The sequence below is a fragment of the Xiphophorus hellerii genome, chromosome 7 (assembly GCF_003331165.1).
Source record: "Xiphophorus hellerii strain 12219 chromosome 7, Xiphophorus_hellerii-4.1, whole genome shotgun sequence".
Lineage (NCBI taxonomy): Eukaryota > Metazoa > Chordata > Actinopteri > Cyprinodontiformes > Poeciliidae > Xiphophorus > Xiphophorus hellerii.
In genome coordinates, this window is record NC_045678.1 from 17,318,463 (window position 1) to 17,342,520 (window position 24,058).

The following is a 24,058-nucleotide window of genomic DNA, read 5'->3' on the forward strand; positions in this document are numbered from 1 at the left end:
AAAAATAATATGACTGTTGTCCAACCTTTGTATCCAAGCGAGGCATCAAACAGTGTGGAAACAATCATAACATTTCTGATTTAGATGAACCCCATGCCAATGATGAGAAAGCTGAAACTCCGCCATTAATGAAGAACTGACTCCAAGGTTACCATCTAAATGCGCTTCTATTTAACTGAGAAAAGGGAGGAAGAAGTCGGACACACTTGTAAAACAGCTTGTTGCAATTTGATCAATACGACTGAGTTTAACACCTAAAAGACACTTTAGTAAATTAGTTGAATTTGATTTATTGTTATTTTTAAATACATTTCTAACTAATAAGACAATTTTGCTTAACTCATCATCGGGCCTCAAATGCTGACGAGACTGAGAATTGTTTTCTGATTTCGGCGTGAAACGTTGCTGAAACATTAACAAAGCTTTTTAAGGTTAAATAAAACCAACTGGACATGTTTTATTGTAATATTTACATTAACAAGCTGAAAAGGGAAATATGAGGATTGTGTCAGGCTGGGGGAGGGAATGTTACATTAGAAGGGTTTAGAAACTGTTCTGTATGAATTGCTATGTGAATTGTCACACGCACACACACACACACACACCCACACACACACATAAAAGAATAATAAAAATAAAACAAATCTATTCCACCGAGGTGCATATAAGCCCTTTCCCTGACAACCAAAGCTAGAATGTCCTGCTTATTGGGAGCGACTGTCTGAAGGTTAAAAAGCCCCACTTATTATTTTGTCTTGACTTCAGCATAGCAACGTGGTTAAAGTTGTTAAAGAAGAACTTAAACTTTTATTATCACATCTACAGAAACTTTCTCAACCGGAAACGTATGAAAACTTTTCATTTATTCATTCAGTGTTGCTCATTACATATCAGCCTCACTGTTATGGATTGAACTTTGGACACAAGGGATGAGAATAAAGATGACTGAATTAACATGTTCAATGGAATTAAACTTAGTTTGGATTCGTCATAAAAAGAGATGTGGCTACTAAGTAAACAAGGAGTTTCTGTTTTCACTAATTATTGCTGGAAAAATGATTTTCCTCCTGAAATGAATGAAGTGTCTAATTTAGTTTAATCGAATCCAGTCTAGTCTGATGTAGGTAACATTTTATTCTAACTTTGATTAAGGAAAACAAACTAATATGTCTGATTGAAACATAAATAATTTCATCGCCGAATATTGAATACCTTCCAAAATTCATTTCTACAGTGTGGCGTTCACTGTAGAAATGAATTTTCTACAGTGTCTCCGAAATGTGAATTCTCCGAAATGTCTTGAAAAGCATGTTGAACAATGTGTGGACACACCCTGCATGCGTATGAAAGCCTTAGTTTTGAACGACATAAATGCACACGTACAATTGGGTATAGAGTACAATACAATATTATCATTCTTTGGCAGGATGCATGGGAAAATAGGAAACATTCCGAGCAAGAGCTCACAATCTGTAATTGAGTGCGTCTTCTCTCCAACTGTGTTGTGTGATGTGAACATTTGCCTGAATCATTAAGCACAATCAGAGATGGAAATGTGAGTTCCTTGCAGAATCATTTACAGAGAAATGATGCGGTTCTTGTGTTCTTCTTACTGTTGAAGGTTACTTGCGATAGAACTGCCGTTTTTAATTAAACTGTGAATATTTGCTCCACAGCGGATGTAGATGGAACATTTGGAAACTGAGTCAACAATTTTTATGAACAAAACATTAAAGGAAGAAGAAGAAGAAGAAAAACGTTGTTGGCCAAACCAAACCCAGCGGAGCTTTTCGTGCTGATGTGTGTAATTATAACTGTGCCTTTTCCCGCAGCTTTAAGGCCTTTATACGAATAAAACGTGGCTTGAACAGCCTGTAAAATGGAAACCACAAAGAAAGAATCAACAGCAGCAGGTCTGTTACCACAGCGGCTCGGAATCTTTCATGTGCGGCTCCCATAATATGCTTATGTTGCGCTTTATGTGAAAGAAGAATCGTTCCTTGTGTTCCCCTCTTGACTTTCAGTCACCCTGGTCATGTTATAGGTTCTGTGATAAAACTTATATTCTTAAGAGCTGAACAGAAAATAAAAAGTTTCATAGGATGTTGTAATTTAGAGGTTCCAGTGTGAGAAAAGCTGCCTGTTCTAGTTTATACCAACATATTACCCCATGGATTAATTTTGCTTTGTAAGACTGAGACAAGGGTGGGTCGGACAACATATTTTGCATATCACGTGATTCCGCATTAACAAATCAACAATTACCTTCCCTTTATTCTTCTGGAGTTGCAAAAGGACCTTGCAAGAAAGCGGTTTGTGCAAAGCTCCATGGAAATGTGTGAACGGAATCCCTTAAATCCCGGCTATGTTGGTTCTCTGCTGAATTTCGCTGCCCCAGAATCGCTCTACTTCACCAACCTTTGCGGCAATGGGGCCCATATACCAGGGCTGCATCAGCTCCCTGCGTATAGCAGAAGAGAGGTTTGCGCGCACCCGTGGTCTCCATCAAGTTCGTGTGCGGCGGCTCCTCCGACTCAGAGCCGCCCCTTCGGAGGCTTCTGCCCGCCGTTCACCAGCTCCACCGGCGGCCTTGTCAAGGCGCACCCGGAGGAACGTGACCACGCTCGGTGCTTCGAAAAGACCCAGGAGGCTGGCAGGCTACAGGAAGCGGTGTATGCTGCGTCGGAACACGGGATCCGTGGAATCTCAGAGTTAGAAACAGAGTCACACTGCTCTGAGACTCAGCTTGATCCGGATTCATCAGCGCCTCTGAGCGGCACCAAGCAGGAGCACAAACCCACTGAGGCACCATCAAATAACCCGTGCTCCAGGACCACATTTGGCCAAGGTGAAGGACAAAACAAAGACTACTTTCTTTGCATATTTCAAGTCTAGTTAGGATAATTTGCCTCTTTTAACTCTTTAAATCAGATGTTACTAACTAAAACCTTTGGTTTGGATTTAGGATTTTAAGAAACGGCTCCCTAACCCCCCTCTTATACACAGCTTTTTGGAAAGATCCAAAATCCAAGAGTTTACTTTTCACACTCTGTGCTATGCAATTATGACAAACAGAGATACATTCTATTCTGAAACAATCATTGTTATATATATATATCAAAAGTATATAACATCGAACTAAAACAAAACCCATTAAAACATAAGAAATATAACAGTTAGACGGCGAATACTAAATATAAAATTGAATATAGTTATAGAAATTTTAAATTGGCCCCGAATTATACATAACAATGCAAATCTCCTACGAATAAAAACATTAAAAAGCAACAGAAGATGAAAGTGAAAACTCCCAAAGTAACGTTTCAAATATGACATATGAACACGACTGGTGCCGTTATGGCAGCCATGGTGATATGTGCATATAAAGTACAAACTGGAATCGACATTACAGTAAGACGCAAGTGCTTTTTAATAATTCAGAAACTTCTAGAAAAGCATCGCTCAGGTCTTGCTGGATAATACAACTTTCCAGTTTTCTTTGAGAGCTTCCAGTTTGGACCTTTCCTCTTTTAATTTTCCAAGGACTAATATCAGGAATATATGAAAAATATATTAAATCACGCTTCAAGTGTAGCACTTTACAACCCAAGTGCAAAAGATGGAATCACAAGATACCAAGTGCATCAACATGCTTTTGCTTTGTGCATTAACAGGCTGTCAGAAATAGAAGTTCTTACTTCTGGTGCGTTAGATGAAAGAGGTGTGAAAAAAAAAATCTGCTTCTCAGTTTTTGATGATCAGAACTGATCCAGAGAAACTCGACTGATTCAGGCCTCTGGCCCATTGATCTGCGCAACTCTTGTAATTTGCACCGCTTTTCTTTCTTTGCACTTCTGCATCTACTCATAATTAAGTTCATTTAAGTCTGAAAAAGCGGACCCACTTCCTTTGTGACATGATGAAAACCATCCAATTCCGTCCGATTACATGAACAGATTCAGAAGTTATTCACAGTCCAATTTGACCGTAATTCTAACAAAATACAGTCCAACTTAGTTGAGTAACATTTGCCGTTGGGGAAATTTTGTCTATCCTTTTCATCATATTTTTTCTTTCAATTCATATGTTGTTTTTTTTTTTGTGTGTGTGTTTTTGTAAAAGCGTGAAACCTGTCGCCTCTCTTTCCTCTTCAGGTGCCCCCTGGTGCTCCTCACACGTGAAAGCCCGAAAGAAGAGGAAGCCTTACACGAAGTCCCAGCTCGCTGAACTTGAGAATGAATTTCTGCTGAACGAGTTCATCAATCGCCAGAAGAGAAAGGAACTGTCAGACAGACTCGCACTAAGCGACCAGCAGGTGAAAATCTGGTTCCAGAACCGCAGGATGAAGAAGAAGCGCCTCATGATGCGCGAACACGCTTTCGCCTCGTACTGATGTGACCTTTGGACTTGATCCTGAACCGGCTGGGGAATTATTCCAGACTTGCTGTGTCGTCCCTTCTCTGTTTTCTGTATGTCTTCGCTGGTATTAAATTGTACGTCTCATTTTTATTATTTGGAGTCGTCGGAATGTTTTTGGAGCGGATTATTGAGCACAAAGCGCACGACTGCCCCTCTACCGACCTGATGTCTGATCCTATATTTGCTCCTGTCTGTTTTCTGTCTAAGACAACAAAAGCACTTTGGCTATTTTTGGGAAAGGATGGCAGGGAAGGAACGCTTTCGCTTAAACCGGGAGTATTTTCGCTACACAAACGGGCACACTGTTGCACGCAAACACATTTTGTTTCATGGGACAAAAGTAAAAAGCTTAAAATATTAAGATTTAATGCTGATATTTCTTATCTTAGAGCGCAACGTTCGTATTAGCTCAAGCTAAATTATAACATTTTTCTTTGGTCGGAATCCCTCTTTTTTTAGTACGAAGTTGTATTTCGCACGAAGGTTGTCTAATGATGACTCAAGTCGTTTCCTAGTATGTAACATTACTGTCAAGATTGAATGATTAAATATTACCAAAAAAATGTAGTAAATTATGTCGTGGTGACATGTCCTTTCTATCACACGTTTCGGCAAAGCAAAATTCGTGCCCGCCTATTTAATTCCTTTCTGAATCTACTTTATAATCTTTTACATTTTATTTTCGTTTATTTATTTCTGGCTGAGCGAGTCGTTTGTTTGGGTAACAATTTAAACGAGCAATATGAGTTAATGTGGAAGAATCTGAGGGTGCTCCATTAAACAATATATATTTGTTGTCTTTTTTCCCATATGGTTGCAAAGTGACTTGGTTCTTTTATTCGGGTTAATGCATGTCGAAAGGGCATTCGAGTGCCTCTCTGAATGTTTTTTTAACACCAGAAATGATGCATCTGTGGAATTACAAAGAAAACCACGAACAGTCTCCTTCACGGACGGTAGGAAAAATGGGTCGGTAGTCAGGACGCAACACCATAAGACACGCATCTGTAAATAAACGTAATTTTTAAATATTTGTTGTTGAATATTATTGTATAATATGTATATATGGCGATGTTTGTTCGTGTGTCAGTCAGATACTCAGATATTTGCTCAGTAGAATCTGTACAGCTTTTGCTATTAGTTCTCTCTGCAGTTCTGCAGAAGTGAAACAGTAGTGGAGGGGTCAGAATTTACAAGCGCTCCGCTGCTTCAAATGCGTGCAACAAAGGGGTAATCATTATTTTTAGCCACATAGATTCCATAATATCATCGTTCCTGGATATTATGTTATGCACAATGTTTGTTGAATTTGCAATCATTTAAGCCCACTGCGCTTATTTTTAAATAACTTTCTAATTCCACTCAGCAGTCTTGCAGGGGTGAAAAAGTAGTGGAGAAAACAACGGATCAGGCTCTCTCACTGCCACTACTGTTTGACATGCGCACACGCAGCGATGAGTAAATGTTATTTTTAGCCCACAAGATCTCCATAAAATATTATCTCCTGATGGAATATCCAGCACTCAGTTTGATACCAAATACCCCAGCAGTTAATTTCACCTTGTTTATTTATCTGCGTAAATCTTCCTCGACGTGCATTACACAGCAGCCGCAACCATCACCCACAGTGGGCAATTCCTGTGGCTGTGACCTATCGTGTCGGATGTAATTCAATAGTCAAACACCTCCCGAGTATCTCTATTACGCTTGGTGCACATTAAAAGACCCCAAAGCAGACGTTCAAGTGAAAGTGTTTTTATTATACTATGATTTTTTTCTTACAGAAATGCTGGCTTCTCATCGTGATTGAGAAGTAACCCGGTGGTCTCAAATTGTCATTCCAAGACACAGATAAGAGACTGAAGATGCTGTTTTGGGAGTGGGTGGGTGGGGATGACGAAACAGCAAAGGAGCAGCGTGGGAGACATATAACAATGGAGAGCGTCCATCTGTGGCTGTTACACATAATCAAGTTCTCAACACCGCATCGATGGAGCTCAGTTATTTCTCTGACACTTTATTCACTCTTTATTGTGCAAAAAGAGACAAAATGTTAGATTTGTCCCTACTGTCAGATTTAAAAAAACAATAATAATGCACTTTTACCATATTTTCCACACTCAGTGAGTTTGTATGTGTTTGTCATTTTCTTTGTTGTAACCCCTCAATACACACACTTTAAGTGCTGTAAATGCTTTTTTAAAGCATTATTTAATTTATCTGCATAGTATTTGCAGCATTATATTGCTGCTTCACTTTGCTCTTGCTGCTACACATAAAAAGGGGTGCAGAAAGAAAGTTAAGGTCAAGTTAGCATGACTGCGGCTTCAAACAGTCTGAACAAAAGGACACGTGATTTTGTGAATGCAAAAAGGATTTTTACTTAAAGAATCCACATCAGTCTTCAGTATACAATTTCGGAATTTACACAGTAAATAAATTAGAGGCTTTGCAACACTATCATAGAGGGTTTTAGAAATAATAAAGCATATATGTTGCATAATTTCTATTAAAAACAACCTTGAGCCAACATAGTTCACGTCTACATTTGAGAAATCGATATGAGAAAGTATTTTGGTGCAACTGCGTTACAATGTTAAAAGCAATAATAAAATAACACTTTTGCCACAAACAGATAATTCATACAATTAACCATCTTAATTAAGACCACGGTTCTATGAAAGTCACCACAATTTGGGGTTGTTAAATTGTCCAAAAATAATATGCAACGAATAAGGACACCTGTGTGTTTTCCCCAGACAACTTCGACTTTCAGTAATCAACAGTTATGCAGTACTGCTGTACGTGTTTTTAACCCCCCCCCCCCCCCCCCCCCCCCCCAAAAACCCAACAAAAAAACAAGAACAATAGCAACAAAAAAAACGTGATTTCAGGACAATAGAACTAATTCTAATTTAATTCAGTATTTATACTTGATGGGCAACAAGTTTCGCCTATTGTGGGTCCTTTCAAAATGATCATAAGAGAGACCAGAGAGTAACGTGCAGGCAGAAATCCCCACTGTTGAATTAAAGAGGTTGCCTGAAATCTTCGCTGTTTTGATTATGCAAATCAACCAACCAACAAATGCAAACTTTGTTTTCTGATTCACCTTTACTTGTTTTTGATGCTTTTCATTGCGCACTGTTGCTCTGCGTAAAGTGGCGCACTGACCCACAGGAGTTTGAATATATTTTACCATTTAGAGCCCTTAGATGCCTTAATATGAAATTGCTGAAAAGCTTTCTGTTTTGTGAGAAAAGAAAAAGCAACAACAACAACAAAAAAAAAAGCTAAAGAAAAACAATACTCACACTTCCAAACAAAATATTGTTCGAGGCTGGAGTGATGAGCTATCTTCCCCCTGTGTTTTTAACTTAAGTTTTCCCACCGAGGAAGGAGGCGAGCTTTACACGCCTGGTTGCCTGCGGGGCAATAAAACGATATGGTTGCAGAGGAGACTTGTTGGACATCACCTAGACACGGCAGACGGTCAAAGCCAGTTGTTTTGGACTTGGCAGTGCAGAATGTGCACAGATATTCACATTTGAATCTACAGGATTTTTTTTCAGCTTTTTGTTCTTTGTCTGGATATATATATTTTTAACCTATTTAAGTATTGGATTTATTTATTTATTTACTTATTTATTTATTTGTTTAAACTTTTTTTAATGAATCAGTTTGCAAACTTTCATACAGATTGAGGCATTTCTTTGTTTAAATTGTTGCACCAGAGCATTCTGTTTTCCATCACGCTGTTGCTATTTGTCTTTTAATTAACATAAACACTCACTTTCTTCTGATCCTTTTGCTGGCTTTACTTTTTTTTTTTTGCGTTACCGCATATTGTTCGTGAATTAGTATGAGATTTACATTTTTTCTGCAAGAAAACGTGATTCTGCAGTCATGGTGACCTTGCATTAAGCGTGCAGATCATTTTTCAGCTGTTGCTTACAGATAATGCATTCTCTAAATTTACTGACGCATTGAGTGGGTGTGGCTGCAGAGATCAATCTCCAGCGAGAATGATCCTGCTGTACAGCATTAAAGTCAATATTCCAGCAATGGTTAAAAAATTTCTTTTTTTTTTCCTATGAGCTTTGGGGCAAAAAAAGGGCTGGAGAGGAGTTTCCGCTGCAGCCAGGCAGCCAATAGAGTCTCTTGTAAGCGCTCACATGAGTTGCTTTTTTTTCTCCATGCTGTTTTTAATGACTGATATTGATGTATGGTAATTTCTTAGCTGGATCACATGACACAATTACCTCAGGAATCGATCAAGATGTATTGCAGGTCTGCCTGCGTTTCCGATTTTTCCTCTCTGTCGGGGTCTCTTCGCACACCCGCGGTGCTACAGATGGACAAAGTTTAACGCGGCCGCGCCGCCAACTCCGTCCCTCTGTTGCATGGAGGAAAAAGGAAGAAGAAAAATGACGGAATTCGACGATCGCAGCTGTGCGTCAAATATGTTTTTGCCCAGCTGCACTTATTATGTTTCGACGCCTGATTTCACCTCAGTCTCCTCCTTTCTACCGCAGACTACTTCGTGTCAGATAAATTTTCCCTATTCGCCAAATATAGCCCAAGTCCAACCTGTTCGAGAGGTCGCGTTCAGGGATTATGGACTGGACCATCCCAAATGGCACTACAGGGGCAATTACGCGTCTTACTACTCAACGGACGAGATAATGCACCGGGAACTGATTCAGTCGTCGAGCGGCAGGGCGGATGTGATATTTAAAAACGAGCCCCTGTACGGTCACCACGGGGGAACCAGCGCGCAGTGCAATTTCTTCGCGGGAGTGGGCCGAAACGGTGTTCTTCCCCAGGGCTTCGACCAGTTCTTCGATTCTCCTAACACGGAGCACCCCAAACAAAAGGCTGCAGAGACTGCTGCCCACGACCATCATGACGATGCTGATGCCACGAACATCAGCCAGGCTGTAACCAAACTGGAGCAACAAAACGCAGAACCTCCCGGGAGCGTCGACGAGGACTCATCTTCCAACTGCGGCGACAAGAGCAGCCGTCAGAGTGAGTCTAGTCTGTATTTTCCCTCATTATGCGATGAACAAAAGGTGTTCGGAGCGTCTGGGATGCACAGCGTCCACCTCCGTGGCGATCCGTGGGTTATATGCAGCTTTATAAGCATGCAAAAGCTTTTATATCCCAATAAGATTTACTTTACGGTTGTAAAGGAATTTACAATGGGAAACAGTTAAAGCAACCGTGCTTTAAGGTTTCCTGTGTGCAAGAACAATGCAATGTGGATTGATTTAACTTAGATTGATGGAGCATTAAAAAGTGATCATTTTGGCGGAGGGATCGATATTTTTAAGGCAGATTTAAGATGAAAAAATGGGTGCGCATTGTGCCAAAATACGCATGACAATCGGGTCTTTTTAATGCAGATAACCTCTGAATTGTGTGTGTTCGAGTGTGGGTGTGTGTGTGTGTGCATCCGCGAGCGTTCGAGCTGTCTGTCTAGGTTTGTGTGTGCGCAAGTGTGAGAGTGTGTATACGTAAGGGCCTTCCTACCAATAAAGGCCTGACTGAATTATTGCATTTTTTTTTTTACACAGTTTACTTCACTTGTAGACTCGGTGATCCTGGACACTGACCGTACCTTTCTTCTCTTGCAGGGGGTTGGTTTTTGTTCACGATTGTTTTCCTGTTTTGCAGGTTCATCAACCAAGTCCAGGAAGAAGAGGTGTCCGTACTCCAAATACCAAATCCGAGAACTTGAACGAGAGTTTTTCTTCAACGTTTACATTAACAAGGAGAAACGCCTCCAGCTGTCCAGAATGTTAAATCTGACAGATCGCCAGGTGAAGATTTGGTTTCAGAACAGGAGAATGAAGGAGAAAAAACTCAACCGCGACCGCCTACAGTATTTTACTGGAAACCCTTTATTCTGATATCTGAGGCTTGCTTTAGCATCCAAAGACACACAGACTGAACTGAACAAGCCTCTCGGTACTATATAAGAACTGCAAGCTAATTTGCCACATATTTTAGATAATTGGTACGTTTATTTTAAGCTGTTCATCCATTTATTGGCTTCACTGGCAATTAAGTCAATCAGAATATTTTCATTGTTATTTTGAAATTATATTAAATATATTCCTCCTTCTTTTCTTTTGTAGATAAATTTGTAACGTGCATGTATTAGATGTTGTGTATTGTTAAATAATAAGCAGAGCAAACTATTCCCTTTTACAAAAGTACTCGCGTGCGGCTCAAACAAAAAAAAGAAGAAGAAGAAGAAGAGCGATTTTGTGTTATATTTTGAGGGGCTTGGTCTTCCCCACGAAACATGAAGGAGCGCTATTTCAGTTTGGTGCTAGAAGTTTTGTATGATCCCGTTGTTTCCTCTGCTTTGAAAAACTGAATTGTTTGCTAAACCTTGAACCGTCTAGACAGCATAATAAAAAGTAGCTGTAAAGATCTAAATAAGGGGCTATTGGACTGTGGTGTTTCAGCCCCCCAGACCACATGAGGAAAAGATCTTCCTTCCGGTCTTAAAGAGCTTTTACTCCGCATCCAAGCGCATTTCTATAGGGTTTCCACCAGATTCAGATTTTGTTAAAATTTGTTTTGTTTCCAAGGATGTTTTCTTTTGTTGTTGTTGTTCTTATCGATCTTGTTGTTTTATTATGTCACGGACTTCTGGCATCACCTGCAAAGGACTGGAAAACTGCAGGAGAAAGAGATTTGTCAAGTTTTACCTTATTTTCGAGTTTGCTTGAATGTGCGGAAAACGTGTGGAGCAGCTTCGCTTTATAACGCTGTTTTGCAAAACAAAAAAATAAAAAATAAAAAATAAAGTCTCGACTGCAACAAGTCTGTTTACAGAAACATGTTCATAACACTTGCAATGCAGAAGAATAATTAATATACTCTCACTGTAAGTTTGAGCTGCATTTAAGTCACGAACGAACAGGAATTAATGTCAAAATTATTTCTGATTCCTTTTTCCATGCACTCTAATTTCCCTGGGTCGTGATTTTATTCTGGCATGAAAAATGGATCACCAACTGCGTGGTGTGTGTTTTTTTATATTCACATTGTATCCACATGAGGGCAGACTTTCATATTCAGTTGAATGGAAATGCAGACTCGGGCAAATTTAATATGTATCCAACATGGAAACCGAGGTGGAACAATCTGTTCTGCCCAGGGATTACTGAGATTTTATTTTAAGCAGTTCCTTCAGCTAAATCATCTATTAGGCTTTTCACAATCTCTTTCCTTTTAGCCTTCCAGGCACACCCATAAAGACACTTGTAAAAGTACCAATAAATGAAAAAGGAAAAAAAAAATTTTTTTGCATCAATTATTCTGATTTTTTATTAATAGTTTTAAATGACTGATATTATTGCTTATATATATATATATATATATATATATATATATATATATATATATATATATATATATATATATATATATATATATATATATATATATATATATATATATATATATATATATATACATGTATATATGTATACACATCTTTGTTTTCAGTATCCCAGTGTGTTGAAGAAATATAGTTTACCAAGTCGGATATTCTCGTGGTTTCATCGGATCTGAACTAACTGGTGAACAAATTAGATCAGGTCCATCCTCAGGTCTGTAAAGCTACGCAAAGCAAACCAGTGACAGCGCTAAAGGCTAAAAGGTAATATCACACTGTTGATCTTGAAATCATCGATCTGTTATTTCATGAACAATCTGCCTTTGTCTGTATCCTTTGAAACATTTGATATAAATCATTGCCAAATTGAAAAACAACCAACCAAACAAAAATAGTATGTTGTGGTTCATGTCTGTCAACCTTTATTAAAACAGTTGAGTGAGAGTTTAACTTGGGGAGACTTTTTCTGATTATATTATATTATATTATATTATATTATATTATATTATATTATATTATATTATATTATATTATATTATATTATATTATATTATATTATATTATATTAGACATTTTGTTTTATACTATAATTATTCTCAACAACAGCAACAGCAACAATAATAATAATAATAATAATAATAATAATAATAATAATAATAATAATAGTAGTAGTAAAACTTTGACATGTTCATTCATTTAAATTTTCTTAATGAAAAGAAATAACAGTTGTATCCTGGAGACAACTGGATGTCTTGTATCCAGTTATATCCAATCCATCTTATTTATGTTTTAAGTGTATTTTTTTTGTCTTTCCTTGGAAAATACATCCCCACATAACAGGGGTTTGTTTACACATTATCTTGAAAGGATAACATGATCAATATGGAGCAAGTTCTTATTAAAAGCGAAACATATTTGGCCTAATTTTACCTCCTCATTAAAAATATAATGTTCTGTTTATACGCGATGTTGCAGTAAATTGAGCCACAGCATTTTATTCGCAAACTATTAATACTGCCTGTAGATAGCGTTCAATATATCTACAATACCTCTGCCGTCATTTCAGACTTTACCACCATGTCTTCAATTGCGTGATTCTGCTTCCTATTGTTATCATTGCCCATAACACTGGGACAAGTCACAGCTACTGTGGCCTACATTCTAGCATTTGCTCAGATATCACTAAGAGCTGATTTTAGTGGAAACACTTCATCGTGCTCACATTCGCCCTCCTTAAAGGCTGAACAATGAAGCTCTTGATACTGCGCACCCCGCTGCTCCCATCAGGTTATTTTTAACGCATCGAGTGAAATAAAGTTTAGATAGAAATAAGAACGATCTAACTTATGACATGAATAACATAAAGCCGCTCTTTGTACCAGGGGTACCTTCAGGCTTTGAAAACCCAAAGCGCCAGTCGCATAAAGCGCTGCGGTTTGTGCCTTTTTGTTTGGGGTAAAGTGTGCGCATATTTTAGCCACTATGGCTTGTTAAATATATTTCCAAAGACGATGTCTCACAAATTAGATACATTAAACGAATAAGCAAAAAAGTGTATCTGCATTTTACATTTTTTAATGTTTTTTTTTAAATTTATTTATTGAATATTTAGGTAATATCTAAATATCTAATATAATATGTGCATTTAAATATCTTCAAATGCACATATTTGTGAGCTCTTTTTCGTTTTTGACTTTGGAAAACATGATGAGATAATAAATGTGTTTAATTTGCTAATACGCTTAACTGATTTTAATCTTACGATGTGTTGTCACCAATGCACCATTCAAACCGCAGAACACACACCACGCACAAGCACGCGCCCGCGACACACACAACACACACGCACACACACGCACACGCACACGCACACATCATCCACATTGGTACTACTCTATTACTCACAAAGGGAAATATACATACTTTTAGCCTTTGTGCGTAAAAACAAACACTGTTCTTGTAAAACAAAGAGACATCGATGAGAAATAAGAATTGCTTATGGAATTCCTCGTTTTGTTTTTATTTTAGATGTTCCTTTCAACGTACTCATACAGCCTCCTTCAAGTCCTGCAAAACCAATTTCAAGTCCGCGTCATAGGTGTCGCTGTTGACCACGTCTGCCTCCGCAGAGAGAGCGCGTCCAGCCAGAGGAGGCTGCGTCTCAAGGCCATTTTCAAATCTCATTGGTGGGTTTGTCATGTGGTCCGCAGGCATCCTGACTTACAGATTGTTTTTCCTAGACATGTCAGCTTACAAAAAGACATCTCTCTTCTCTTAAGAACTGAAACCTAACAAAAAAAAAAAAAAAATAGCGATGTCTTTCCCCAGCAGTTCACCTGCGACCAACCCGTTCTTAGTGGACTCTTTGATCGGCGCCTGCAGGACAGACAGCTTCTACTCCAACAGCAGCATGTACATGCCGCCCGGCTCGGACATGCACGGGACCTACGGAATGCAAACCTGTGGACTCCTGCCGTCTTTCGGCAAAAGGGGGGAGGTTGGACCCCAAAACACGGCCATGAGCGTCCACTCGTACATACCCCAGATGGACACCTGGACTGATCCGAGCAGAACCTGCAGAACAGAGCAGATGTCAAACTGCACGTTTCCACAGAGCATCAAGGAAGAGAGCAACTGCTGCATGTACTCAGATAAGAGAGTCCAAAAAGAGGGATATTCGAACGTCATTGGAGAACCCTGCCCCGTGGAGGGTCCGGAGATCCCGGTTCCGGGCTATTTCAGATTGAGTCAAACTTACGCTAACGGGAAGCACCCGGAAAACTACTGCCCGGAGCCGCCGAGCCCGAACCCGACACTCGCGCAGCTCAGCCGGGTCATTCCAAAACCGCAGCACGCCACCTCCTCTTCCTCTGGCTTTGCAGAGGCGGAAAAGAACGTCCGGGATCCAGAAACGATAACCAGCACACCGAACCGAGGGGAGAGTCCGGACCCAGTAAAGTCCGGCTCTGAAGAGAAAACCGAAGCGTCCAGCCCCGAGTTGCAGAAGGAAGGGAAAGGTGGGTTGGCTGCAGTGAAATGAAAAGCTTTTATCCGCAGCTCTGAGGAGGCTCCAGTAGCATCATAAAAGCAAGTATAAAACACAAACAGCCCTAAAGTCGTAATGTTTAATGATAGTCTTTCTCAGGTTGCAATAATGGGCAGCTGAATGCTTTTACCATGCTACATGAACCCCTCTGTCTCCTGTCTATTATTGTTTAGAAATATATATCATAGCACATTTTTAAGGTTATTTTCACAAATTGAACTTGTAATTAATTTCGCAAATTAATTGATTGACTATTTAAACTACATTTAATTAGTGCTAGACAGCAGTTGGAATGTTTAATTTGAACTTTTCAGAAATAGATTTGATCAACAACACCAACAACAAAAAAAAGTAAATGTAATGGAACACCATGGGTTTATTTTTAGTCCTTGCAATCACCTCCTCTAATTTATTTGTCTTATTCAGGGAAAGCATTTACGTTGCGTCTTATTTCCCAGAGGTGAGATCCAGAAGCAGCAGGTGAGATGTTTGTGCTCAGCAGTGTGCAATCTGCCTCGGTTTTTTTTTTCTCCTCTCTTTAATCTGCAGACTGCAAGAGTGACGCGCTGACGAACAACTGGCTCACGGCGAAGAGCGGCAGGAAGAAGAGGTGCCCCTACACTAAGCACCAGACCTTGGAGTTGGAGAAGGAGTTCCTATTCAACATGTACCTGACCCGGGAGCGCCGCCTAGAGATCAGCAGGAGCGTCAACCTGACCGACAGGCAGGTCAAGATCTGGTTCCAGAACCGCAGGATGAAATTGAAGAAAATGAACCGGGAAAACCGCATCCGGGAACTGACCTCGAATCTCACCTTTTCCTGAGCCTCCACGCGCCTCTGGTTATAGCTCTTTTAAAAAAAATTTTTTTTGTGCTTTTCGTGGCATTTGGACGTTTATCTTAACTTTCAACAAAGCTGTGACTGTCTCCTGTGTTGCGTGGCGTCGTGTGTTTCTGTTATTTCATCACAGGGTAGAGCACTTTTTGGTCTTAAAGCATTACGTGGCGAGCAAGCACTCCTTTCCTTTTTACCAAAAGGACTTCCTGACATAAAGTGGGGATGAAGAAGCTGTGGAGTCACGGAAGCACATTTTGTCGTGTTTTTGTAAAACATTTCTTTTGCTCTTTTCGTGCAAGCCTCCCTTCTTTTGCTTGATGCAAACACGTTTCCTTGACGGAAAACAATGATAAACTGTGGATTTATTGCATGTTTTGGTGCATGTGTATCTTGCAATAAATATGTGGTCAAAGAAGCTGATTTTATTTGCATTCGTGTGATCAGAGGTTATTTGATGTTGTTTAAAGTGGAGGAATATGTGCGCGAAAAAAGAAGAAAGGACATGTTAGGTGTGTGCACTTCGAATCAAAGAGCGTCGCTAGAATGGTTTAGTTGCAGAAATATAAATATATTAAATTACTTTAAAAAAGAGTAAAAATCTACCAACTTTCATTTGCGAGATATACATATGTTAGCACATCATTCTATAGTATTTTTGCTAAGATAAAATTAGTAGAATATTAGTTAAACTATAACCCATCTCGCAAAGGAAAGCTCTTTATGGAGTTCTATGTGAGACAGGAACGCAAAAATGTCTTATTTATTTGCTAATGGAAATAAATAACACTGCCCAATAATTATAATTATAATAATAATTAAAATCGCCCGGAAAAGTAAAAAAGGTAAGAACAAAAATAAAGTTCTTCAGATGCGATTTGTCGCAGAGAAAACACGTCGGTCTGCTTCTGCACTGGAATAAAGAAGCTAAGGGAATGCAAAGAGGCGGGGATTCTGTAATAAAAAAAAACACGCTAATGCTTTGATGGTTAATCCTGTTTATAACCTCACTATACACCATAAACACAGCGTTAAAATGGGTTGTATCAAAGCATGAGTTCGTTTGGAATAAGAAAGCTCTGCGTGTCCTCCGAGATATTCATCCTCTTTGCTATTTATTCAAAAATAAATTCACACGTGGCCACAAAATATAAAAAATGTATATATATTTAGAATTACAAAAATCCCCAAATTATTTTTGCAAGATTCATAAACACTACTCAAATGTAGCACTCCAATAACGTTTAATAAAATAACATAATTTTGTGGAATTGGGGTAAACGTTAGTTTGCTTCATATCAGCCTAAGAATTAAAATGACATTTAGAAAAAAGAAAAAACAAACAAACAAAAAAAAACTAGAAAAAGCTGATTAACATCTAAACACAGAACACAGCCCTTTTGGAAACAAGGACGACACGCACCTCATAAAACATTTATTGATACATTATTGCTCTGCCTTGAATGAATACAATAATTCCAGCCACTGCTATTTCCTCCCTTAGCATGGAAAAACGAAACCAGCCCGTAATATAATAGAGTTCAACATAATGTACTTTTCCTTGCCAAATATTAACAATGCATACACCGCATTGTGAACGGAAACGGCGTCTGCTACTTTACAACGTGTTATTACATCTCTTTTACGAGGACTTTGTAAGTCTATAAAGGGCTTTACAGGCATTCAGGGTATGTCGGGGCGACATTATAAGAGTATTCTTAGACATATACGGGACAATTCGTATTTATCTTAAATTTAGATTCTTTAATGTCTGATTTCTTAGAATACATATGTTGATTTCCATCGCGTTTTTTTTATGATTTCCTACAATGAAAATCTAAATTAAAGCTGATGAAAAAAGGGGGAGGATTTATTCACTGGCTGTATTGGTAAATATGACCACGTGATCCATGCAACCAATCCCTGTAAGATGCAGGCCAGCAAAAATACTATGATTGTTCATAGAGGGAAGCTTCCCGTTAACAGCGCAACCCTTTTTATATGAGTAAGGAAGGGATGGAAAAATGTCTTCCAGCGGCGCTAATGGTAACTGCTTTGTGGACGCTATGATGGGGCAGGAGCCGGAGGAGATGTACGGAGCTCGCTTCATCCAGCCGCCGCACACCATGACCCCGAGGCCGCCGCCAGGTGCCGGGGACGGCGCAGACTTCTCCTCCTGCAGCTTTTCACCAAAGTCCGCCGTTTTCACCCCGTCCTGGTCCTCGATGCACCCTCAGGGACTTTATCACCCCTATGTCCACCATCACCACCACCAGTCCCATCTGCCCGCATCGGACAGCAGATACGTCGGCGTGCGCTCCTGGATGGACCCCATCTCCAACCACGTTTCCTTCGCCGGGTTCCACTCCTCCGGCAGCAGACCGTATGGGACTAAGCCGGAGCTCCTCCTGCCCGGGAAGCCTACAGGCGGGGACCCGCTGGAGGAAACTGAAGCTGGGACCGGAGCTGAGGCGCGACCCGTGACCGCGGAGTTCTCCTGTGGAGCTGCAGAGTGTCCGGAAAAGGCGAGCAGGGAGCGGAGTGGGAGCGAGGCTTCGAGTCATGGCGATCCCAAAGACGAAAAGCCACAACAACTTGACCCAAGTAAGTTTAAGAAAGAAAAAAAAATTAGAAATAGCTGGTGCTGATTTACAACTGGGAGAACTGGATGAGCTGGGTGTGTAAAACTGGAGGTTTTACTAACCTATAAAAGTGTCTGGGACTATACTGAGGCTGCGTATGGGGGTGGGGGGGAAGCCGCCCTGAAAAGGTTATTGCAGGGAACTCTGGTCTTTTTCATGCAATAAAGTCACCCAAATATGATGCGTTAATACAGCAACAATCTTCTCAGGAAGATGAAATTAATTTAATCCAATCACACCTAATTATTGTACATAATATCTACCTGTATTCCGCTTTTTTTAAAAAAAAAAATCAACACTCAGGCCATCACAAATCCGCTATTTAAGAACTCAAGCCACATTCGAGATCACCTCATGTTATATCTCCTTTTCTAGATAACCCTGCTGCCAACTGGATCCACGCCCGCTCGACGAGGAAGAAGCGCTGCCCCTACACTAAATATCAGACTTTAGAGCTGGAGAAGGAGTTTCTCTACAACATGTATCTGACAAGGGACCGGCGCTACGAGGTGGCTCGCATACTCAGTTTAACGGAGAGACAAGTGAAGATCTGGTTCCAGAATCGGAGGATGAAGATGAAGAAGATGAACAGAGAGAGAAGCGGCAAGGAGGTCATTTAAACTCTTCTTTTTTTTCTGTGGCAAAAAGAAAACCCATCTGAACTATCTCACAGTTATTTTGTGCAGCCATTTTTCAAACGGGCCTTTGATTGTAAGTGACAGCATCATCGGACACACATGCATCACATATGAGGAATTTGTCCTGGTGAGATCCAGCACCGGATAACTTCAAGCCATACAAACTGGTTTTCATTTTTGTTTAGCCTCATCATCTGCACACTGGGAAGTTGGTGCGATATGAAGCGTGCCAGTGTGCGCGCGCGCGTGTGTGTGTATGTGTATTTTTCGCCTTTTTTAAGATATGGAGTAAAATATGTCCCCTTGCAGCAAGACATTTTGACTGCTCTGGTTCCGAGCACACACACACACACAAATGTGATCTGTGCGACAAGGGTTATAAACAACGTTTACAGAAAAAAGGTGCGTGTGTGTGTGTGTGTACAGCTTCTTTAACTAAGAGGGTGCGATATATTCTCAAAAGGCTTATTCCATATTTATAATTTACACCAATAAAGAAGAATTACATGATTCTTATGTTAGTGATTCGATTTTTTCCCCCCATCAAAAATATCCTTCATTGCATTTTTGACAAATAACACCATGAGATAAGAATAACATATTTTCTCAAATTAAACATTTTAAAGGTAACTTTTATTTGAGTAATTAAGTGTTTATGATCGGGCGAGGGTGTTTTCGACGGATTTCTAATTTATTGTCCAACTTGCACCAGGAATTGCTTTAAAGCAGGAAGAAGCGCGGTCCAATAAAGCTATAGAAATGGCCAGACGTCTGGCCTAAATTAGTTTATGGGGCCTGCTCAGTAATTGCACTCGTTTTTTTGAAAACCCCCATCAGCTCCTCTTTTGGCTTTTTGCGCGTCTCGCTGACAAACAGAAAGTATAGACACTCTTTTTTTTTTTTTCCACCACGGGTGTCTGGACGATGAATTGTTTTAGAGGAAATCACCCCCCCCAACACCATCCCCTGGCTTAATGGTCAGGTTTATTCATCAACTGCACTTCCCACCGATGGGAAAAACTTCACTTTGACTGCACGGAGCGCGTTGCGACCCCTCAATCTGATGCCTCTATTTTGGTCTGAGATGTTAAGCCACACCAGGTGCCACTCCATCGTCATCATGCGTAGTTTATTTGCAATTGCGAATTTTGGTTCTTAAACTGACTGGCATGCTTATAGGTTAACTTCAGCTAAAGCTGAGCGCTGAAATATATAGTTTCAAATGTAATCTTTCATCTTCTTCTGAGGCACTTTTCAGAAGAAAAACAAGACCGCTAGAGGGCGACGTTGGTCTTTAAGTGCAATTGAATTCTGAGGAACAACTAATGAAATATCCAGTGTCCTCATACATGCGTCCAGTGATTTACATGGCAAAGATGTCCATTCAGATGCAGGTTTGCGCACGTTTTTAAAGCTGGACACTTAATAACTTCTTTTTATACGTTTATTGTGTGATTTTTTTAACGAGAGCAGTTGATTTGGAAATCTTTTGACAGAATCCAGACCTCCCCCCTTCCATGATGCTGGAGAATGTCACACAGTTGCACAAAGGAGCAGACAGTTTTAATTGTCGGGAAAGAACAGTATACTGAAGTAAGCAGGGGTAGCAGGAAGTTCTTATTTATTTCGCAGAATTATATTTCAACAAAGAATAGTAATAATAATAATAATAATAATAATAATAATAATAATAATAATAATAATAATAATAATAATAATAATAATAAATGTCCCAATTACACGTTTTCCTGCACAAGCAAAAAGTGGTTTGCTGTTTTGTGGTTGGAGCAGAAAAAAAAAATACTTAGAGCTCAGAATGATCTTCAACCAACTGTGAAACAATACTTTTAACAACACTATTTATTTATCATTAAAAAACAGAAACAGAGCTAGTGGATGAGGAGTCACCCACTAACTCATGTACTTTAATTTTCAATTCAAAGTTAGAAGAAATGTTACTGTCAAATTGAACAGCAGTAATTCAGAGTTATTGATGCATGAACAAAGAGTATCCAAACTGCTATATCTTATCATCATGGTTGCTATTATATTTCTCTTGGTTGTCAAAATTGTGCTTGGTTTAGGTATTAATGAAAGAATGATAATTAATCCAAAATACTCCATTTGGGAGCAGTAGTCTATTTTATTTCAAGATGAAGAGCTGGTTGTTTATTTCTACGGTGTTAATATTGCTCTAATTTAAATTATAGTAGCTTATTGTGGGTCCTGGATGGATGCTTCCTATCTACAGCACCTCAGTGTAAACAAATCATGCCAACCTGGAGAAACAACAAAATCTACAGTAAATAACTACAAACTGCTTAGACAACAACAATAACAATAACAAAAACAAAAATCCCCTCTTTTGTAAGCAGGGATGACCCAGGTCATCCCAACCTGTTTATATGGGAACCAAATAACCATATGAGGCTCGAAACCTACAAAACCCATTAGAGAACTAAAATCATCTCACTGATCAAGTTTACAGATTAAATATTTTCTGAATGAATTATGCATTACTTCCCTTGATGTTCAGTGTTGATCTTATCTAGATCATGTAACATGTTTTCTGTCATTTTTTTGTTTCTCTAAACAGATTTATGGTGTAGAAGTATATTAACTGTCCCCCACTTACAATGACCTCATCTTCAAAAGTTATCTTCAATAAGCTTCATGTAGATGTGGAGGTTATTAGTAGAGATGTGATAACTCCCCATACTTGCACAGTCTTGGGTCAGATTTGGTTGTCAGTAAAGCAATTCTACTGTTAAAGCAACAAAAGTTGTTCACAATAAATGAATAAAAGTTTCCCTGAAAGAGGTTTCTATCCAGGATTAAACAAAATCAAAGTCTTAATATAAAATTCATGTAGAAACCAAACTCCTCACTCTTTGTTGTTGAAGTGGTCTAGAAAAAAAGCATTATTACTATGAATAACACTAGCTTAAAAGAATGACAGCTGCATTTATTTCAATAAAAAATAAAAAAAAGACTCCTGAAAGCTTTGAAAGGGCTAACCACATGTTGGCCGCCGATAGTCTTGGGGTTGGACATGAAAACCAAAACCTAAGTCAGAAGTTTTATTCCGATATGATCCTGTGGCATAACTTGAAAGATGGGTCCAATAAAAATGAGTAGGGAAAAAATATATGTACACAAACCCCATCTGTGGATACAAAACCCCCTTATCCCCTCAATACCCTTCTTAACATACTTTAAGTCGATTTTTTTGTGGATATGCTGCAAAAATTAGCTGAATGTAAATGTTAAAACATGCTAAATTTAGGAGTCCTTGATTTTGAAATTATTTAATTCTCCAAACTGTTTGACCAAGGTGTGACGTGACTGACTGACTATATAACCAACTAACCAACCACCTACCCAGCCAACTAACTAACTAACTAACTAATGGATGTTGAACCTTTAACCTCACAAGTTTTAAAATAAAATAACATAAGGCAACATTGTATCATAACTACTACCGAATTGGAATGAAGAGCCTGACCCTGCATGGTGTGTGAAAGTTTAAAGGGGTGGTCATTAAATTGCCCATAATCCACCCCATGTCTCTCTCCTTAGTGGAGCTACTAAAAAAACCCCAAAAAAACAAAAGACCCACAGAACTTCGAGGATTACATTGCATCAACTTCAGCTCAGTTCAGTTCATTTCTTTCCTACTTGCTAGCTATTGGCTGGATTTGTTTGGAAAAGAAATCACCAGGCAACCATCCTCTCAGACAATAAAAACAACCTCCGAGCAATAATTACCGTAAGACAACTCTCTTGCTAAAATAACATAGATATACCAAATGCCTAAAAACACTAATGGAAGTAAATTTATAATATTTACATGGACAAAAACTATGCACAAATACTACAGAGCTTTGATTCCTTTTGAGACTAATAGTCATGAGAGTCTCCGATGTTCCAAGTGTCCAAACACAAGCAGCAGACGGCGCCGTTAAAGCACAAGACTAAGACAAATATTAGAACAATCAGAGGACATGCTGAATTGATTCTTTGGCTCTTAGTCTGCAGCCTTGATGTTTTCTAGGTGTCCGTGTGATGAGCGCACCGCCTCTAATGGAGATTTTAAGGTGACTGTCATGGCTCGGGGGAAAAAATCCTTTGATATGTCGGCCAGCCACATGATTATAATTAAAACCTTTTAGCTCACAACAAAACATCAGTTCCGTATTCCAGCATGTGCTGGAGAGATATCTCTCGTCTCAGTTGGTTGCAGGCTGTAAAGCAAACAATCGAAGCTGTGGGAGGAAAACACTGCTCTGGTTTGCTTTGTTGTGTAACCCGCTGGCTGGGGCTGAGACAGGCCAGAAGGAATATAACGCAGGCATTCAAATCGTAGTGCATTATGTAGTGTTGAAAGAATTTTTCTCAGTGTCCCAGTTTCCGAGTCAACACACACACACACACACAGAGAGAGAGAGAGAGAGAGAGAGAGAGAGAGAGAGAGAGAGGAGAGAGAGAGAGAGAGAGAGAGAGAGAGACTTGGTGTCTTGTGCCTGCGCCGATCATGATAGCAGGGTCAGCTATTTCAGTCTGCAGTCCTGCTGCAGCCGTGGATTGAAAATATTCACACACGTTTTGTGGCCAGGCTGGAAGGAGGCCAAGAGGCTAAGCGTTAGCCACTGGAAATGCACGTGTGGAAAACTCTGTTTATTGAAGCTATTAATCACTGGAAGCAAGCCAACATTTGTGCTTTTAAACAAAAAGAAGCTTAAAACCCACAACTATAAAATGCGTTGTTAGTATTTTTATGAATGTTTTAATAAGTGCACAGCGTATGTTTTTTTTTTTTTTGCTTTAAATTCATTTTAATTTAATTTTAATTTTAATTTAATTTAGTCACCACAAAACAGTAATAGGCTACACGACATTTCAAGACACTTTACGGTTGACCAACTCATCTCAAGTTAAATCGATTGAATTCATTGTAATTCGATCGTAATTATAATACAATACGCGAGACACATGTTGATTATGTGGAAATAGACATACTTGTATTTTCTTTATAAAGCACAATTAAGCAATTTCTTTCTC

At 39.3% G+C, this 24,058-nt stretch overlaps 4 protein-coding genes across 6 annotated transcripts; all 4 read left to right on the forward strand.

Annotated features, from left to right (window-relative positions):
• Window positions 1-2,275: 2,275 nt before the first annotated feature.
• hoxd12a (homeobox D12a) lies at window positions 2,276-6,156 on the forward strand. Its single transcript, XM_032566728.1, has 2 exons — window positions 2,276-2,848; window positions 4,155-6,156. The coding sequence occupies exons 1-2, from the start codon at window positions 2,329-2,331 to the stop codon at window positions 4,391-4,393; spliced, it is 759 nt and encodes a 252-aa protein (XP_032422619.1). The 5' UTR covers window positions 2,276-2,328; the 3' UTR covers window positions 4,394-6,156.
• A 2,458-nt stretch (window positions 6,157-8,614) lies between these two features.
• Window positions 8,615-11,256, forward strand: hoxd11a (homeobox D11a). Its single transcript, XM_032566687.1, has 2 exons — window positions 8,615-9,450; window positions 10,099-11,256. The coding sequence occupies exons 1-2, from the start codon at window positions 8,823-8,825 to the stop codon at window positions 10,332-10,334; spliced, it is 864 nt and encodes a 287-aa protein (XP_032422578.1). The 5' UTR covers window positions 8,615-8,822; the 3' UTR covers window positions 10,335-11,256.
• A 2,763-nt stretch (window positions 11,257-14,019) lies between these two features.
• On the forward strand, window positions 14,020-16,140 carry hoxd10a (homeobox D10a). 2 transcript variants are annotated; one of them, XM_032566658.1, is made up of 3 exons: window positions 14,020-14,853; window positions 15,309-15,342; window positions 15,432-15,555. In XM_032566658.1, exons 1-3 carry the CDS (start codon window positions 14,151-14,153, stop codon window positions 15,442-15,444), a joined length of 750 nt encoding a protein of 249 aa, XP_032422549.1. In that variant the 5' UTR covers window positions 14,020-14,150; the 3' UTR covers window positions 15,445-15,555. The 2 variants fall into 2 exon arrangements, with proteins under 2 accessions (XP_032422549.1, XP_032422548.1); XM_032566657.1 differs by lacking the exon at window positions 15,309-15,342 and having other exon boundaries at window positions 15,432-16,140.
• A 1,422-nt stretch (window positions 16,141-17,562) lies between these two features.
• Window positions 17,563-19,513, forward strand: hoxd9a (homeobox D9a). Of its 2 annotated transcripts, XR_004339773.1 has the most exons (3): window positions 17,563-18,321; window positions 18,735-19,249; window positions 19,400-19,420. XR_004339773.1 is itself a non-coding variant. In XM_032566663.1 (2 exons), exons 1-2 carry the CDS (start codon window positions 17,742-17,744, stop codon window positions 18,977-18,979), a joined length of 825 nt encoding a protein of 274 aa, XP_032422554.1. In that variant the 5' UTR covers window positions 17,563-17,741; the 3' UTR covers window positions 18,980-19,513. The 2 variants fall into 2 exon arrangements, 1 of the variants encoding a protein (XP_032422554.1); XM_032566663.1 differs by having other exon boundaries at window positions 18,735-19,513.
• Window positions 19,514-24,058: the final 4,545 nt, after the last annotated feature.